Genomic DNA, 20786 nt, shown 5'->3' with positions numbered 1-20786 from the left:
CATCAGCTCAGCATTTTTCTGACAGCTGACCCGGATAAGATGTGACGAAAAGCAGTCCGCACCGTCCACAAGCTGTCAAAACACCCTGAGTAATAGACGTAAAAAAACGCTTCCAACATACCGTCGCAAAATGCCGACAGAGTGTGTGTGTCACTGTGTGAGTGAGTGGATCTCATCTCGACAATCCCTCCCTCCTCTGCGCCTGCCACCCTGAGGGTGCCCCCCCCCCTCCTCTTTTCTCTCCGAACATCCAAGAGCGGCTCAGGCAGCAAGGCCTCGTCTGGAATGAGCTCCCCGGAGACCTGCAGCTTCTCGCCAATTAGCCGTGTGGATATGGATGCGGTCACACGGGCCAGGGGGTGGCGGCGGCGGCTGTGACTCACACAGCGAGGTTAAAAATCAGTTACGATCGGGTGGGTGGAGATGGATACATCGGTGCTGTGACCCTATTCCAAAGCTTTGTAATGCTGCTGATTACTCACCCACAACTGAAACCATCGCTCATATTATTCTGCCTGACAGGGTTTGAAGTACACAGTTACACACTGTGCATGAGGTGCAAAAAGGGCCCGGTAGCCTCTGTTATGTGCTGGTATTAAGGGTTTTATCAAATCTTTTCTTACTGTACTTGGAATTTGATTGGGGTGCAGCAAGGTCAGCTTCAAGATATTTACAATAAACAGGTTATCAGGTAGTAGAGTGCAGATCTCCGCCAGGTGTATACAGTCAAGACGGCGGTGAAGATAACAGAAACGAGGATTTATTCATCTCGTATCCTGCCTAACTTTAGTAGATCATAACATATAAGGTATGGAATTAATCTGCAGATGCACCAGTTCAAAATGAGACCAAACTTTGTCTGTTTTTGAGCTACTACAAAGGCTAAAACGTGGCCTGCAACAGGCTAGATAAGCCTTGTTTTTAGTCGTAACGTATATCGTAAAATGGCGAGGATTGCTGAAAAGACAGGCTCATAAGGAATCTTATCAATATTTATTTGAATTCACAACACAATCCGCTCTCAAGGTACCAAAATTTGGCATTGATTGATCTAATGTGGCAACAAGGTATGATTGGTTGTCCTTAGCGGGAATAAGATTCCAAGCTGAAGCAGTTCAGCCCCTACCAGCCGGTGAAGAGGAGTCAGCAGTCAACGGTGATATTAAATAGGTTTTACAAACATCGTGAATCATCGCAACCACGAGAGGTCCTTGAGCATACAGTCATAAATATGCACAAAAAAATATTAGGCTGATGGGTTCAGTAGTATGTGAGATTGCTGCAGACAGATACACACACACAACTTAATGCATGATCCCCTCCTGACTTACAGAGATAATAACACTTAATGATCCTCAACTGAACTAATATAAAGACATGCACACACATTTTCTCATATTTTTTCAAATATTTTTTTCTATTCTTAATATTTGTAGTTGTAGTAGTTTTATATTTCATATTGTTCTTATATGTTTGACTAAGAATTGTTCTTTGTTGTCACTGGTTCTGTTATTAATGAGTTTAATGCCACGACATTCATTTCTCTTGTGAAAATAATAAGGATAAAGTTGAATGTGTTTATATTAAAAATCTTTAAAATTGGGACTAATTATTGCATGTTTACATGATATGAAAATAACGTCACTGTTGTTGGTCTGCAGAGAAAATATCATCAGCCATGCAGTTATTATGGGAATAAACACATATAAATCAATATTTATTCGTTTATATTAACAATGCATGCACCGACAGTGTGTAATGTGTTGTGCGTGACTCGTAGTGATGAACCTACAGAGAATTATCGGTGACTCTGTTTTGGTTCACTCTCAGCGCTCTCATAGCGTCGTTTTCAGAGGAAAAGCTGTAAAAAGCTGCTGTACACTACCTGCAAACAGACACAGTTAGCTGTAGACTAGCTGGTGAACATAGCGGAGCATTTAGCAGCTAAAGAGCCAGATATTTCCCTCAGGAGTTGGTGGAGAGCAGAAACAGAAGCTAAAAGAGAGTGGAATTTGATTTGTCTGACCCAAGAGGATGACCAGTTACCATAATTGCATCCAATAAACAACCTTTCAGTCCTGTTTCTTTTATTTATCAAACATGATTCACTTGATCTCTAGTTTTATACCTGGAGAACTTTGGGACGTCTAAACACAGTTGACAGTGATGTTGCTAAGACTGCATTTCCAGCTCAAAATAAACTTGCATGTTTTTTCTGATATATTTTCTGATTTATATTGAACAAGTAATCACACTATACATCATAAAGCCCATACTGAAAAAGCCGTGGCAGATAAAACTACTGATATAAATCCGTCCTCACTTATTTTACCGCCAAGGTTAGTTTTTCCTATATCATCCTGACACCCTGCGACACTGTGTAATACTCTGCAAAAACACATCTTAGCCTCTTGCAAGACCATAAAGACACCGACCTTTAAAGAAAGAAAAAGAGCCAAAGATATGATCACAGCTTTTCTTGGGCATCAGTACAGATGCTGTATTGTTCATTAATAGATTTTTTTTAAAAGGACCTGAGCTGCAGCATTTTGTTTGTCTGCATGAGGATCAACTGAGTTAACATCCTGACAAATGTAGTGATGACACTGAACGCTGCTGTGGGCTGCATCCCCCCCCATCAGCAGAAAAAGAAAATTACCTGTGGGCGAGTGTGTGCCCTCGTATTGCTTTATCTTGCACTGCAGCTAACCAGACGATGCTCCAATAAGAGGAATCTCAGGCTTCTACTTAGAGCTGGTGTGCTGATGCTGCTGTAACCCCTTTCAGGCTATTATCCAGGGTAAGTGAGTGGGTAGAAACACTTATAGAGCTGCTGTGACACCGATATCCACCACCAACAACAGCATTAGCGGTCATTATTGTAATAGAAGTATCACTACTGTTAGCATCTCAATACTTTTGATTCCTGACTCGAAACAAATGTCATTTCTGGGTTCTATAGTGACGCAATAAGTCTATAAATGTTTGAGTTTTTTCTAGTTTTAGACATTGATTGATGATTAATGAGTTCTGCTCAATATGTTCACAGCAGAAAAAAGTAATAAAAGAAGTTTAATGAAGGTCATTCTATTCTCAACAAGAGAAACTTGCCTAAAAAAAAAAACCTCAACATGATCAGTGTGCTATTAATCATAACCACTTATTCTAATGAGACCATTAATTAAGATAATTGATGTATTAATTACCAAAAAGCTTCTGCGTCTAGTCCTCACACAACACATGGGCACGATTTATACGAGCTTCAGATCATACAGGCTGCAGCTGTTATTTTGTCATTTTGTTTAACATTAATGTGCAAATTATCAGCAGCGCGGCGCTTCGAACTGTGATGAAATACTTGTAGCAGAAGAGTTCAGCTCCGCACGGACATCAAAAATACTGTTGCAGCGGTGAAATGACATTTGTAAGAAAAGAAACATAACTTATTCATAACATGACATTCCCTGTTTCCTCTTTCATTCTCTACAAATAAAACCTGCCACCGAAAAGGCAACAAGAGGCGACTCAGCAGCCTCTGATGACCTTCGAACGGCTCTATAAACTAAATCATTGATTATGTTTCTAGTGTTTAATAATCATGATTGGTGATTTAATGACCAGCACTATAAATATTTACATGTTTTTATGTTCATTTTATGTCTTTTTTGATGTGAAGAACTTGGTGCATGTAGTTTCTTTTGTTGTGAAGCACTTTTCACATTTTTTTGTATGAAAGGTGCTATACAAATAAAGTTATTATTATTATTATCATCATAATAAATAGTCACAGCCATGTATAATGGTGGCACTTATTGACAGCTGCTCTGGCATTGTCAAGTAACCTCGTTGATGTGGCACAATCAGTGAAAGTGCACTTTCCTTTTTGGTGTTTTAACACGTGGTGAAGCAGACTGTACTGATATAGAAAAGCTTGTTTAAGGACGTGGGAGTAAAAATAAGTCTTGTGTATATTTATCCAGTGTCACAATGATGGAGATTTATAAAGCAGAATCATGTGTGCACACAGCTTTATAATAAATGAATAAAATTAAAAATTATACTTTGTGCATACACACAGTTTAAGTTGTTTAAGTTTGAGATTTATGCATCTGACTGAGTTTTTTTTAAGAGAGATACTGTATGCAACTCACTAATCTGTGAGTTAAAGGGAAATTTTGCCACTTTTTATGTGGATGTCTAATCAGTGTTCATGCTATATTGACTGAGAAAGCTGAGTTTTCCTGCTCATGGAGCCGTGCCAGATGTGCCTACATGTACCAGGATGCATTGCACATGTGCCTTCCAATCAGCGGCTGTTGTGGTTGTGGTGTGTTTGCGTAATGCACCGGGCGAGTTTCAGTGTCAGAAAAGTTTTAAGAGAAGTTTCAGAGACAAAGTTAGTTAGCAGCGTTTTATGTCTTAACGTCTCGGTACCAGCGTGCGAGGATCATAAAACAAACTGTGTGCTGGAGTCAGTGGATCAATGCAAACTCACTGAGGCTGCAGTCTCCATTTCAGCTTGTTTTGGGAAACAACTGTGGATAAAGGGATGAAAAACTGCAAGCAAACACTTTCTTTTATCTATTTTTTTATGACAGGGACAGAGCTGGACCGGATTGTGCTCAAAGCTGCAGCCGCAAGTTACAGCTAATGTAACACTTTACTTTACTTCACTGATGTGCTGTTCTATATTCAGAGTTAAAAAACTATATGATATTCTGTCAGAAAACAGAGTCAGGATTACTTAAGAACCACAAAGTTTGTTGAACCGCAGTTTTCAGTCCATCCGAGCACCAGTCATGCTGTAGCAGCTGCTGTAATGTTGCTCCTGTGGTCACTTTCTCCTCCACACTGTTTTGACTGATTACACAGCACTATATTCAGCCTGATAACAGTGGTGCCACATCTCTGCTCTGACATTATAAAGCTCCAACGTTGTACAGCTGGTTGTTTGTTAGTGTTATCACGGAGAAACTCAGCAGCTGTTAGTTTCTGTCTGACTCCAGAATTGTGTGATATTTGGCTTCAAATCATGAAACTAGTTTTCTTCCAAACACACTGATATTTTAAAGTATTTAGTAGTATGATACTTTAGCTTCTGCTGCTCCCTATCACTAGCCTGACACTGAGTGGGAGACCCACATTTTAACTTCCTTGAAGGCACCACCATCAACAGCCTGTAGTTCTTCCTTGACACCAAATACATCACTGTACATGTCAAATGAGGGTGCTGGTGCCGCAGGAACAGCAGATTTTGCAGCTGCGCCGCAGAGACACAGAGAACATTGAAAACAACTGTTCTTCTTCACACTATGTCCCTAATTCAGATAGTTAGACATAAGGTTGAAAATCGGCAGTGGCCCTTCAAGTGTCTGAAAGGGGACGTATCCTGCACATTTCCAGGTCTATTTTTATATTCTGGGGCTCTACTAGAATATCTTCAAGCATGATTTACAGTTAAAAACTCCTTATTTATCTTCTACTGGTCCTTTATGCAGCCCCTCAGTTCAGCCTCTGTCTGAAACAGGCCGTTTTAGCTCCTGTCTCTTTAAGGCCCGCCTCCCGATGAGCCCACTCTGCTCTGATTGGCCAGCTTCAGGAAGTTTCCTCCAGCTCCAAGGCTACGTAAACAAACAGTTGTAGTCAGATTTCCCTTCTTTCTCCTCATTCTTAACTCGAAATATAAACTGGAGCCCAAATCTGATCCGCAATATGCGAGGGAACAACGTGAACAACCTTAGCAACAAAAACTACCGAATGGACGGCGGCTTGTGGGCATGTGCGAACGATCTGATGTCATCACAACCAGGAAGTGAAGGTAACTTTGCAAATGAAGCATTCAAAGCAGGCTGAAGCCCTGACTTTTGACTTGCAGGGAGTATTTTACACACATTCACCTCAAGTTTTGGAATTTTGACCACATTTAACAAACATTATAACAATATATAAATGACAGAAAATCACCAAAAGCCTGATATCCAGCATGCTGGAGAACTTGTGTCTACAGGTACATGAACATATGCTAAGATGCTGTTATATGAGGTGATACGTGTCAGTACTTTGAAAGCATGACATCTGAGTTCAGTCATGAATAACATTATGGCATCTTACAAGAATCTCTGTCGCAGGTTGCCTTTCATCATTGTCCCTTTAACCTACACTCTTAAGATATTCCTCTTCTAATTTATCCCACATCAAAAAAACCAGCCTCGCACTTGCTGATTCTTATTACTGGATCTTGTAATGCAGCCAGGCTCATATGTGGTTGGAGGCTCGTCTCCCGTTGCTCGCCGCTGCTGATGTATTGCTCTCCGGGCCAGAACATATTGCTGTGTGAATAGAGGGCCAGACTACAATCCCCTTCTCATAACCGAGCATGCATAATGGATTACGAAATTAATCAGCTCATCATTTTAGCAAAACAAAAAAAAAAAAAAAAAGAAAAGAAAAAACGAGGGTGAGTGGAAATAGAACAGAGGAGGAATCATCAATAGATAATTCAGGCTAAAGGGCTGCTGGTGTGTGTTTATCCGGTTGCTCTTTAACTGCTTAATGATCAACATTTTTGCAGGTTTTTAATATAAATAGATGATTTCTGTCTGTCGGGGCAATAAATTAACTTTTAAAAAAAAGGTACCTGATAAGGAACTCAATAAAAGCTGAGCAGATTAAAAGAGCCAGAACGTAAATATTTTTTGCACTTTTTTTGTCCATATTGATATATATCTGATATTCATTAGACCTGGGTGATATAAGATGATAAGAACTTTTAATAAGCCTTTAGACTGAGACAAAACACAGGTGTATCACCTGATGTATCAAGCTGATTATTTAACTCTTATTTTACTATTGGATCTACACAAAGCTTTGTCAATATGGCGTCCAAGTCAACAGTTTTAGAAACAAGGCAAAAAAACTCACTTGGCTGTACTACATTGTATAGTTCTCAAAGAACTTCAGTACAAAGTCAAGAGGTTGTGATATGTAGCACAACAAACTAGCGAAGCTCTGTAAACAGAACCACGTTCCCGCCAAGCAGCAACCTCCGGGGCTGAAAAATGAAGCCAATGCGGAAGTGCCAAAAACTGCAGTTCCTTGAATGACCACTTGAGGCTCCAAAAGCGAGTCAATCCCCATAGACCCCCATGTTAAAATGCCCAACTTTACAGCAGAAATAAACATGTTTACAGCCTGGTACAAAAAATGGTTTTGGTCTCTGTAGCTAATTTCCTCTTTCATGACAACTGTACGGGGGGTGAATTTTTTTATAACTCACCCGTTTAAAGTAAAGTTATGCATAATGAAGGACATGGCTGCTTTGAGTGACAGGTCCGCCAACCGCTAGGTGGCTTGTTTCAGCCGTTTGGCCCCGCCTCTTTGCCCGTTTGTGATTGGCTGGGAGTTAGGCAGCGTCACGCGCTGCCAAGATGGCGACGGCCAGAGCGGCTCGCTTTGAGCTTCAAAACCGCTCTTCAGAAACCGACGGGTGACGTCACGGTAACTACGTCTATATTTTTATACAGTCTATGGTTCCCGCACATGCTCAGTAGCATCAGTGTTGGTTTGGTTGTGCATAGAAAATCACCAGCCTTATTCTTTAACCCATATGCTTTTTTTTTGCCTAAACCTAAAAACACACACCCACCATCATCCACCCCAACCTCCTCCCTCCAACTGTAGCGTGATATATAAAGTAGCGCTTCATTCACTCGACAAAATGTTGCCTGTGAACATAATCCAGGCAGGGATTACATTGGCAAATGCAACGTAATTGAAAAAAAGTCATATATGAACATAACTTCTAGGAGACAGGGTTCAGGTTTTACGACAGACCCACTATTTTTTGTGTTTCTGTAGGCCTGGTGGACTACTATCAGGCCTCCAGAATGAGTATCTTTTTTTAAAAAATCAGGACAAACCTCATCTACAAAAAAAAACATATACTGACTGTAAGATATTCTGTCACTGTTACATGTCAAAGCTGCCTCCAAACAGCCGCTGCTGAATGAGTTCGGATGGGGGAGAGAGGAACCTATCCCTGGTGGATGATGGGAAATGGTAAGCCTGGTGGATGATGGGGAATGAGAGGGTTATTACAAGTATTTACTAGAGCTGCCACAGTATTGCCTTGTTACTGTGGGGAAAAGTGTTCATGTGTTCTCTCATCTGCACTCTCTTGTATACTCTGAGACTCTGTGAGTGTGTGTGTTTGTGTGTTTAGATACTTTATCGTGCCCCTAGAGAAAATTCATTTTCACAGCCTCTGCATGGAGACATTAAACAACCATAAAAAAATAAATAAAAAAAAAAACACACACACCAGCATATATACTTTTGCTGCTTGAGAGTGTGTCCACCTGATGCTACTGGACACTAATGAGAGCAGAGTGTGTTTCAGCCTCGGGGAGCAGCCTCTCTGCTCAGCCTGGGGAAATCAGTGGCTTTAAAACCCACAAACAACTCTCTCTCTCTCTCTCTCTCTCTCTCTCTTCTGCCTCAGTCTCTCTCCATTTTCTTGTTCTCTCCTAAATCTCCATCTGTCTTGCCTTTCCCTTCTGTCGCTGCCTTTTTTTTTTTTTTTTACCATCCTTTTATAGCCATCTTTTCTCTTTATCTGGCTCCTCTCTTGTTCCGCTCCTCCTTTCATTTTATCCTCCGTCTGATCCTCTGTTCCTTCATCCTTTCCTCGCGTGTCACCTCTCAGTCCATCCTCCTTTGCAACTCCGTCTCTCCCTCTATTCTTTCTACTCAGCCTCCATACTTTTCTCTTCTTTCCCTTCCCTCCTGCCAACGTTCCTCCTCCACAATTTAATTTATAAAAAAAAAGAAAAGAAATTGAGCATGTGAGAAGCCAAAAAAAACCCCTCCCTTCTCCTCTCAAACTGCCCCTTCCTCTTTATTTCCATCCCCTACAGTGATGGAATAAAGACAGCATGTGTATGTGTGCATGTTAGGGAAGATTTACTGCCTGTTTGTGTGCTTAAGTGTGTTTTATATCCACTTTTCTTCTTCATTACCGATCAATATTAATACTTGTTTTTTTTTTCTCTCTGTTTGCTTTCTAGTGCCTCTTTCCTGTAGGGCATTAAATGACGCATTTCACATTTACAAGAGAAAACAAACTGATTACCAAGCATGAGCAACTTAAAGAACAACAACAACACAAATCTGAGAATCTGTCAGTCCAAAGCCACACTGGAGGCCTAATGAGGCTGTAATGTTCATTATATATATATATATATATTACTATAGAGTGTTTATTATTTAGGAAGTAGAGAATGAGTGACTGAGGGAGTGATTTCAGACACAACCTATGTTGTTAACTAAAAGAAAGGGGTTTTTTTTGGACACTTTAGACTCAGCTTGTCTGGCCCAGATCTATGACTGTGTTTGAGGTGGATGTTTGTCTCCATAGTAGACAACCCGTTCAGGGTTGGATGGTTATTTATGTCTGTCTATGTTAGCAAATAGAGTTTCATTCCTCCCTTTCACTCACTTTGTTCTCAACAGAGACAACAGAGCAGAGGCGTTTTATTTACACCTGGAACTACGGTGGTTCCTCCTGTCGAAATGCAGGTTTAGTTCCTGAAAGGCTCGTCGTCGCCGGGGGAAACAGCCTCTTAGAAAAATAAGACAGACCTGTTCATCACCACTGTGGTAATCAACATTCAGGAACCTGGACACTCATCAATATTTCAATATTTCTTCAGAATCTGGCACAAAATAAAACTGCTGTTCAAACACGTTGCCTCAGAAATTACATGTAAATCATCTAAGCTGTGATGTCTCCATAGAAAACTGTTTTCATTACACTGCACTTCATATTCTGTAGAAAAAAATATTGATTCAAGTTCATCCCTGAATCTGAATATCTTTATTTTAATCTTAAAAATATATTAATGAGTTTGATCAAGACAGAATATTCTGGAAACGAGTACAAACAAGTTCCTCCCAACACATTTCCTGTAAACTCATCCATCCACACTGTACCTACATTTAATATGATAACAGATAGAAACTCTTGAACCTCTCTCTCTCTCTCTCTCTCTCTCTCTCTATCTCTATCTCCTGACGTGAGCTCTGGTGCTGGCACACTTTCTTTCCTTTTCACCACCAGAGTAAAAGGGAGTTGGCAGAGAACGGGACGTCTGTCACGAGGCTGAAGGAAACTTTGAAAAGGGAAACAACTTTTAGAGCGATGCCTGCAACACACGCACACACAGACGAACCCTCTTATCTCACTTTCTCCACGCTCTCTCCATCGACCTTCGCTTTAATTCTCCCTCCTTCCACCACCTTATCCTTCACCCTCCATCTTCCCCTGACCTCCTTCCATCCTTCCATCCTCCTCCGTCTGCAGGCTGTGATCAGACAGCACTTTTGCTCAAACACAACAGGGTGCAGCTGTAAGCATCCCTTGCTGAGAACGGGAACATTTCTCTGGTTGCTATGCAACACTAAGTTTGACAACAACTTGCAAGCTATGCAATTAGCATCAGTTTACTCGTTATCCAAATGTGGATCCCAAAGGCTCCTTGAGAGATCATCAAGGGTTTCCAGAAAAGAAGCTTTTATTGATAACCTGTAGAAGGACTGTGTGGCTCATTGATCTTAAAGATTCCCTCCAGACATGATTTAAGACAAAAAAATACTCTGCTTTGAATAATAATTTGTGTCTGATATAGTAAAATCCTTGAAATTACATCCATTCCTTCATTCCTCACTGAAAAATCTTCAATCTATGAATATACGTGACACAAGAAGTCAACTCTCTGTGTTTGTGCACTGACTTCCACATCACACACATTATTAAGTTGTATATTGGACCATGATTGGCTCCAACCTAGATGTGATGTCATAAATCATGCTCATAATTAGACCAAGCAGCAACTATCACAGCTTGAGGCTGAAGTACCACTGACAGTTGGCTCCAACTGACTCCCATTCAAAAAGCATCATCTTCTCTCTAGAACTACTAAGACAGTCATATTTTTTATGAGTCATTCTAGTCTCAATCTCTAAATCCAGACCCTCTAATAAGTGTGCTGGTCGTCACTTTGGAAATTATTGCTCCGTTAATAAGATTTGAAGATTTATAGTAGCTTTGATATCTGCTGTGTGGGCGTTGATTGACAGTTGGCTCACCAGCTGCTCTCGGCCTTTCAGAGCTTCTGCTTAAAGAATAAACAGTGTTTTTTTCTGCGACCTGCAGGTCTACTGTGTTTGTAGTTCAGTCTAACAAGACCCCTAACGGGATTCTGTCAAACAACGGTTCACCACTGCACCGGTCAGAGGTCCCAGTAAACTCTTCTTTCTACCTTCAGCAGATGAATGTGAAAACAAACTCTGCACATACATCATCCTGCACAGTGAAGCTCAAACATCACAGTAAAGCAACAAAAAGCAAAACACACATTTTTGAGTGCAGACAAACTAACTTTTTACTCTCCTCAGCTGTACTTATAATATAAAGCTGTAATCAGTCATATTTTCAGTCGAGGTTCCACAAAACAATATATTAAAAGTCTCCATTCACTAAAAAATGTGATGTTTGACCTTCACTGAAGAAGAGTGTGATGAATCGAGAGGCTGTAGGGGAATTGCCACTCATCTACAAACCTTTGAGACCGTTTTTGTAACAAGGTAAGTTTTATAAAATAATATATTTGTGAAGCTTTTGAAAAAATATTTCACATTTAAGAGTGTGTGAATGGTGTTCAGAAGTGGCCACTGATATCTAAGCTGAAGTTAATGTTCCTTTGTTTTGGTTTGTTTAACTCTGATGCTGAGCTCTGACAAGCAGTAAAGTCCTAAACGTGATTCCAAATGTGAGCCTCATAGTTTGGAGGAGACATCTTAGAAATAACCAGAAAACCACTGCAGGCATGTTGGAAAAAAAACAAAACAACATCCTGCCGTGTCATTGTGAGTCTGTCGGTCCCTCCTCGGCTACAGCAGCCCCCCCGATGACAACCGTCTCACGATTTATTGATTAATGTCCTCACTGTGATGAAGCAATTCATCAAACATCTAATATGTTTTTTATGAACCTCTGACTGTCGCCCCGTCTGACTCAACCTCATAATGAAGTTAAAGAAGCGGAGAGGCAACGCAAACGGAGAAGCTGCAGAGACGGGCCGAGACACTCGGAGGGTCCACTCTGTCACTCTTTTACTCTGTACAATTTCCTTCCTTCCTTCCTACTGGATCTCTCTTTCTTCTATTAATTTATATTTTCCCCTTTTTCTCTCTTCTTTCTTCCATACTGTTTTATTTTCACAATTGATCTTTGCCATTACTCCCACATCATGTAATGCTTACTCTCCTGTCTCTCTGTCTCTCCCAGCATGAATTGCAGTCACTATCTGCTGCACTGGATCTATAACTGTAACATAATAGATCACTTGCATGCCAACAACTAGTATCACAGATCACATTCTGTTGCTACGATCAGGGGTTGCAGTGACTATTGGTACTGTCATGAATCACTACATCTCTCTCATATATATATATACACACCGTATACCATATTTACCTCGACCACAGAGGGCACCAGGCCTTAATTGGAAGCAGGCTTATATTAGAGAGAGGCCTTTGTTCCTGATTCCCTCTGTTTGATAAGTATATTTACTCATATTTTAGTACGAAGCCTCCCTGTTTTCTGATCTGCTTCCGTTTGCTCTGTTAAATTTTTGTTACTGTGTTATGCTATTAATAAAATTAAAAGCCCATGCCTTCATTTCCTCACTTTTATTGTGAAATATTACACAAACATTTCATTTTAACCTGTGTGAAGTAACGTGACCGGTACACGTACAGGAGTACAGGAGGGGAAATATTCAAATCAGAGAGAATATTTGCTGACTCGTGGTGAGCTGGTAGGTTTTTTTTATATAAAATTGCTACTCTTAGGACCAGTTTCCCAGACTAACTCACAGTGATATACATTTCAGTAATCTGCACTGGGCAGCAATGCACTAATAAACGAGGAGAGGAAGAATAAAACTGTTATGTGGAATGGAGCAACTGGACCCAGATGGAGACAGGAGGAACTGAAAAATACTCTTTAATGAAGGTTACGTGCAGGCAAAGCAAAAACTGTACAGGACAGAACAAAACTGAACATCCAACAAAGACTGAACTGAAAACCGAGACTTAAATACAAACAGAACTAATGAGGAAATGGGGGGAAACAGGTGACTAGACAAGGACCAGGCAGGGAGTTGATAGGCTGAGGGGAAACACCGGGAGCAGAGCAAGACTAACGAGACTAATGCAGAAAAAACAACCGAAAACACAGAAAACACAAGGACTACAGAAAACCAGTAGGCCAAATGCAAACAAAAACACTCTGTGCTACAGAGCTAAACGAGCTGCAAGATAAACTGAGACATCCAAACTCTTAAAGTCCAAAACACAGATCTCTTCCATAACCCAAAAACTGATTCACCACTCGGAGTGTGAACTGCATGAAAAGCTCAGAGGAACCAGCCTGAAACATATTCTCTGGTCATAAATTCTGAATCACATGAAGGCAAAAGTATTTCAGATTTCACGTCAGTTCTGTACGCTCCTCCGATCAAGCTCATGTATGATGAACAAGGAAGTAAAATGTCACGATTCCTGCCTCGGTCCCATGTCTCCCTACCTGTTGCCACCTCCCCAGCATCTCCATCTCTCTCTCCTGTCTGTGTGTGATTGTGTGATTGGAGACAGGTGTCAGAGCAGAGCCCCATCAGCTGCATATCATTACATCATCAAGACCTCGACTCCTACTCAGCCCTGCCAGATCCACATTGCCATGGACTCTTTCATTCTAACCGATCCTACTCCGAACCTGTATCTGTTCCCATACCTGTCCTCAGGTGCATCCCAAATCTGCGTGTACGTTTGTTCTGGACAGGAAGAGACCTCTGCGGGTAAAAACATCCCAAATGTTTAACACTGGAGTAATCCTATCCCGGTGAAGCTGGTTATTTAACAACAAAGACAACAACTCCCATGATCCCTTGCTACTTCACACCGTTGTCACACTCTGTCTTTTGTTATTGTTTGGATTGCGACCCCTAGCGGCTGAAATTACATATTGTGCGTTTAATGTAATGCACTATCTCTCATCTTTCTTGTTTGCCTCCTTTTATTCTACACATGTTTAATGTTCTGAATTATTATTGTTATTATTATTTTTTTATCTTTTCAATGTGAAGCACTTTGAGCTGCATTTTATATGAAAGGTGCTATACAAATAAAGTTTACTATTATTATTATAATTATTATTATTATATTTTAGGACAATTACATGTTCACAAGATCAGAGATTCTTTTTGAACGGCTCCTACAGAGAGTGTTGCATTATGGGTTGTTTGTAGCCTTAATGTTGCTAAACTAGTGTGTCTCCAAGTCTGTTTATAGTGAGTCTGTTAGAGTCAGTCAGCACTAAAAGTGTTTGCTTTAGTTTAAACTGAGTTTCTGAAGATTCATGTAACGTGTTTTTCTGCACAGGTGAAAATGAGTCCAAAGACAACAACGTCTTTACTGCAGAAACACGGCGAGAACTGAATCATCTGTCAAGCAGCCAAGATCGTCTCCTGTCACAGATGATGAGGAGCTCAAAAAGGCAAAAAGACAAACATGCTAAATGTCAGAGAAAATAATTCCAATGCTTCTGACAGCCTGACAGGAGAGAGTGTGAGTATGTGACTGATAGACAAGCGAAACAAATGTGGGGTTTACGTTCGGCTTTAATGGTTTTATTTAACTTATAACGAGATAAGAGGCTTCAAAGATGAGGTGTGTTGCATCTTCAAAAAGTGTTTTTCCAATAAAATACGGTAATTAATCCCTTCAGAGGATAAAACACACAGAGACACTTAAAGGCAACTCATCTACTAAATAACACGACCACACACCTAGGATGGCGATGACCTCATCGTCCTGGATGACCTCCAGTGACCCCGACACCACGAAACACAGGGTGTCCACGCTCTCCCCGGCGTGGAAGATCAGGTCTCCTGGGGCGCAGTGGATGGTCTGAAACTCCACCGCCAGCGAGCGCAGGCAGCCGTCACTGGCCAACCTGAACGCCGGATGTTCATTGAACACCTGAAGAAGAAAGCAGGAAGACAAACTTTTTTATAATCTGTCCTTTAAAGTTATAATTTCATCACATGATCACTGGTAGAACTGGTTAGGGTTCTTGAGCATTGAGCACCTTTCAGATTTTACACAACAAATCTTAAATTATTTGAATTTAACACTATTTGTCACTGAACTTTAAAGATTATGTTATGGTTCTGTCCCAGTCCAGATCTACGTCCCTCCACCAGTCCACCAGATGCCTGTTTAAGACTGGGACTGAGTGGGAAGAAGGACAGATAAGAGAGGTTGCAGATGATATTTAAAGACCACTTGAGATACTACGACTTGCTACATCGACTCTCATAGAAACTAAGTGTAAAAGTGAACTGAAACTCTGAGCAACAGTTGTCTTTCTTCATGTTGTTACATGGAGCCTTAATATCCAGAGGGGTGGCTACATCACCATGGTAACTTATGCTGCAAACTCAACCTGGTCCGGAGCAGGTTATGATCCGAGTTTCGGCTTAAATCGGCAATAAAAAAGCGCCGTCCTTTCACTGACTACCTGATTTACTGCCAAGTCCGTTTAACACTGCTGCTACTGCAGCTATTAGAACACCCATTATAAAATTGATTAGTCTTTTATCATTATATCTTACCATTGATTTGAAATGTCATGTTGTAAATTTGTACTGGTGCAATAGGATGGGATTTTGTTACAATATATCAAACTGTATTTAAAAAAAAAAACTAATAAAAAAAATGAAGAAATACTTTGAACAAAAAAATAAATGAAATTGACTAGTCTATTGGTATTTATCACAGATAATATTCAATCTTTAATATTAATTTCACTTTGATTTGGCCAAAACCTAAAGTGATTCCCACTTATCCTTCATTATGGGACAGAGTCAGACCTGACTGCACTTCTTGAGTATAATATCTAAATCTGCTGCATCAAGTTTAAAGTTTAAGAGCTGCTCTGGATGTGGGAGGTATTGAGTGGTAAAATAAATATGTTAACTAATTGATAATGTATTTATATTCTTCATAGCTCTCCGTTATAATGACCTGTTCCTCCTGATTGAAGTTAGCGGCATGCGATTGGTCCATTTTGTGCGGAAAAAGAGTCAAATGACGCGCCAAACGCCCCCTTTCATGGGAACACGCACAGAGCCTGAAGCAGAGAGCCTGAGTTAACAAAGACATTTCATATCCACCGTCGTGATACCACTTATCTCTGATTGGGAGTTTAGGGTTTGTGGAGCCAGCTCACACAAAGAAAGCCTGGATATGTTGAACTTGTTCCGCTTGTCTTTATGGTAAAAGTTCCTTGGTTTGCAGTGTAATGCTGAAGTTTATTTGCTGTGTCTGCTCAGAATGACTTGTGCACTTTAAGTTATGTTTATGTCATTTGTCTGATTTATGATGGTTTTTATATTATGAGGATGGTGGATGATTATATTGTAGACTCTAATTTAACTCATGGATGAGGTTCTGTTTTTGATTTGTCCTCAGCCCAAAGCAGCTGCTGCCTTTTGTGGGTTTTTTTTTCTTGTTTTCCCCGCCGTGCTCCTCCCTCCACACCTGCCCTGCATTCAGTCTCGTTCGCCCCACCCTCCTCCCCTGCGTCTTCCCCAGCCAATCACCTCCCAGCCTGCACACCTTGTGTCTCGCCACCTGTTCCTCGTTGCTCTGTTAGTTCAGTTTGTATTTAAGTCCTGCTTTTCAGTTCCATTTGTCTGATCCTTTGATCCGTTTCAGGTTTGTTCTGCTCTGCTTAAGTTATTCTTCAGCCTTGTTCTGCCTGCAGCCTCGTCGGTTGGGTCGACCTGCTCTGTTGCACCTAACAGATTAACTATAAACACACAAAACACCTCTGAATGATAAAACCAACACTGACGCCCTCGCTCCAGTGATAACTTCTTTCTTTGTTTTTTTGAGTCTGTACACAAGATGATTTTAGTTCTCATGTCCTGTCGTTCTGAATAAAAATCTCACTACTATAAACCTCTATGAGTTGCAAAACCTTCTGTATGTAGTCCTACACTACACTTTACACTAGATTGTACTTTTCTTTTTCTATTAAATGTGTAAAACTGATCTGGATTTCTCCATCTTGTTTGCTGATATTCATTCATGTGAAAAACAGTGATTTAATCCATCACAGCAACAGTGAAGCTCTCATTTAGTTTGTTCCTTATTTCACTGAGATGTTTTCATATCAGTGCTTCCTGTCAATCAGTCTCCATCAGGCAATAATCCCTCGAAACCAAGTCGCATTACAAACTTCACCGTCACACCTGTGTCTTTTCATTTAGGTTCATTGTTTAGCCGAGACAGCAGTTTGCACTTTACCAGCAGATCTCAAATCAGAGGGCAAGGTGACTGTTGTTTGAGGACTACGAAACCCAGAAATCCTTTAATGTCAAATGGCTTAAAAAAAAAAAAAAAGGGCAAAGGACTGTTTATGAGTCCAGTTTTCTCTGGATCGAGCTGCTGTTTCTGCAAAACTGTTCTGTATTTGATGCTTTCAGTCATTAAGTCCTGCATTTTTAATCAGTCGCCACACTGACACCAGAACCTCATTTAGAGAAGAGAAAATCTGCAATATTTAAATATTAGTAGTGGGAGCAAGACTTTAAGTTTTTAATGAATTTTGCTTATTAACTTAAAAAACTTAAAAAAAAAATCTCATTTAATTTATTCTAAACTTAACTTGCTTAAAAAACTGGGTTTAGTAGCACCATTTATTGTGTGTTTTAATTATTTTGAGGAACTGTGGTGCTTAATGAAGACTGCATTTGCATTTTCTCCTCATTTTTCTTATAACTTTCTATAACTACAAGCGTTTTTAGAGCTGTTCTCACCGTCAAAGAGCCTCATTAACTGTAATGTGTGTTGAGTAGTTTCTTATTGCAAAAGGAAACTGCAATGTAAGGACTAAAATTTGGGTGAAATCAGTTTAAATCAATCTCCCTCTTTTTGAAAAAAAAAAAGTACTTATTTCTGGTAAACATTTTCAAAAAAAGAAACCAAAGAGCCTTTAATCTTCCTCAGACCACCTTAAGGCCCATCTGTCTGTACTGAGTCAATGTATATGAGATTTATGAATCCCTATTATAAGTTTTATTATGTGTTGTGCAAAGCCTTGGTCGCACTTTATTTTACGATACACTAATAAGCTGTTCTTTGTATCAAATTAGACAAACACTAGAAATAATATGTTCTTTATTAGACAGTAAAAAAACACAGTTATACCCTAATTAGACACAATACACCTACATTATGTTAGGGAGACACAAACACCTGCTCGCAACACGGCCAAGAGGACAGAAAAGGCTGTTGGGTAAGTTTGCTTTTATGTCAGTGTGTATGTTCTAAAACGCTCATGTTGATGAAGACTTCAGTGATTTAGAGCCTCTGTTTTCCTCACAAATGAAGACGAGTGCTGTGTCTCAAATCGCTTCACTTCTGTACTTACAACATTTTGAGTGCATAAGTGCGCTGTGAGTAACCGGATGGTGCACTCAAAACGGTCAAAAAGTCAGAATGTGGAAATATGGACACTTCTCACCTTCAATGGTCGCCATCTTGACTACGTAGCGGGAGGGGAGGGACCACTTTTCAAACAGGAAATGGCGGCCAAGGACGTTGTAAGTATGGTGAACATCGGCACATTATACAAATGTAAAGCTGTGTCTCAAATCACATACTTCTGTTAGGGTACATTTTCATGTAGTACACTGTGTACACTATATACTTACTGGCGCAGTGCGCGAATTTTGACAGGGTAGTGTCGTCTCAAATCAAACACAGCCGTTGTGCACTTACGGACGTTGGTTGGACCGTTTTAGCATCTATAGTAGATATTAGGGATGTGCAGAGAGCCCAGTATTTGTATTTGTATCTGCATTTGTTGAGGCAGCAAAATTATTTGTATTCGAATGAAAGTGGAAAGACACTTAAAAATCCTGTTTTTGTTTTTATTACACTTTTAATTTTACCGTACGAAGGAGGTCCCCACATCGGGTCTCAAACTGGAGTCTCCCAGATCATAGACAACTGCGCTGATTACTGAGCTAAAACTTTACTCATTGCCGCACTGCAGACAGACCTCTACCTATTTATACACCCATAACACAGATGGCACAGCGTGTAACGTGTAGGGAGGAACTTCAAAGGCAATTATTGCTTTGCACTTTTCATTTATTGCCTATTTTTTTACAACCTAACTTTGTGGAAAGGAGAAGGTGAACAACAGGTTATGGAAAATCCCTTGGAGCACTACGCATGTGTCAGTAGCTCAGCTTTATCTCTGGGGAACACCCCCAACAAATAATTTTTAAAATATTTGTATGAAACAAATATTCATATAAAACCCACTATTTGTGCTTTGGTGAATAATGTATTTGTATTCGGGTACAGTTCTGTTGTTATGTGTCGCAAATTACCCTCAAAGAAAGTCTAATAAGTGTCTAACAGTGTCCCGACAGCTTTCATACTGGGGTTAACAGTGACATAGCATTAAATGGTTTGATGTCTAAGTAGCCTGCAGCATTTGTAAAGGTGTCAGTATGTCTTCACTTTAGTTTACGGTACAGTTCTGTTGTTATGTGTCGCAAATTACCCTCTAAGAAAGTCTAGTAAATAAAGATGCAGTATCCTGGAGGCTTCTATAGCCTGATGTTACTGGGGTCGGATAGTAGATACATGGCATTAAACGGTCTGATGTCTTATCTGGTATGGGGGCAGAGCCTTGAGGAAACATTGTACTAGACTCTACCTACACACTCTGCAGGACTCTGGAGAACATCCAGGCGATGATGGATGTGTGATGTAGTGACCAGATGTGACCCGATGTTGTTTAACTTTAGTTTCCGGTAAAGTTTTCTTCTAATAAGCAACAAACAACCCTGTAAGAAAGTGAAACTATAAAGGCCAAATATTGTTCTCTGAGCTCTGTTTTTTCTTCTGACTATATAACCGACATAATACGGCACTGAATTCATCTAATTACAGCTTGTCTTATCTAATTAAGTCATCATAGGCCTATGTTGGTAGCATTAAATGTGGTGTCTAATTACAGCATAATTTGGTAGCGAGGGTAGAATAGTGTCTAACTGTAGCGTATTTTAGATCTGATATGGAACTGTGTTTGATTTCTAATTAGACTATGATCTTATAAAATGGTGTCTGATAGTGTATGATCTCCTATTTGGTTTCTAATTAGAGTATAATTTGGTATAATAGCGTCTAAGTAGGCTTATATTTTGGGTCTATTATGCAGTTTCTAATTACAGCATAATTTAGGTGTATAGTGTCTAATTAGGGTGTTACTGTGTTTGTTTACCACCTACTAATGAACATATTATTTCTAGTTTTTGTCTTTACGTCATCTTATTCTACCGTAAAATAAAGCGAGACTATACCTTTATCAACATTTCCATCTCATTAATACACATTCATGTAGAATTACTGCACTTGATAAATGAAAAGCTTGTAATTCAAACTGAAATACTTCTTGCAGTGCACAGGGTTAATTTAAACAGAGACGTTTAAGGCTCTGAATGACAAAAAACTAATTTTAGCAACTTCTGAGTATTTGTCATTGGACCTGGTTGTTAAACAGAACAGTTACACAATCAAAGGTGTCCTTCGTTCAATGCCAGTACACGGACTGAGCCTGCCAAAGTTTTGGGACCAGT

The 20786-nt window shown here is 40.0% G+C and overlaps 1 protein-coding gene and 1 long non-coding RNA gene across 2 annotated transcripts in view; one reads left to right on the top strand and one right to left on the bottom strand.

Moving 5' to 3' along the window:
- Positions 1 to 20786, bottom strand: part of kcnh5b (potassium voltage-gated channel, subfamily H (eag-related), member 5b) — a 184509-nt gene that overhangs the window by 50573 nt on the left and 113150 nt on the right. Inside the window, exon 11 of the mRNA XM_042387798.1 lies at positions 14910 to 15102. Coding sequence (XP_042243732.1) covers positions 14910 to 15102 — 193 coding nt within the window. The remainder of the gene's footprint in view (positions 1 to 14909; positions 15103 to 20786) is intronic.
- On the top strand, positions 13784 to 17145 carry LOC121880523. The gene is made up of 3 exons (XR_006091568.1): positions 13784 to 13919; positions 14503 to 14688; positions 16843 to 17145. It is a non-coding gene; the product is annotated as an uncharacterized LOC121880523 (long non-coding RNA).

This window comes from Thunnus maccoyii, chromosome 16 (assembly GCF_910596095.1).
Source record: "Thunnus maccoyii chromosome 16, fThuMac1.1, whole genome shotgun sequence".
In the NCBI taxonomy this organism is placed as follows: domain Eukaryota; kingdom Metazoa; phylum Chordata; class Actinopteri; order Scombriformes; family Scombridae; genus Thunnus; species Thunnus maccoyii.
Note: the sequence above shows the minus strand (reverse complement) of the source record. Positions and strands in the feature narration are given on the sequence as shown.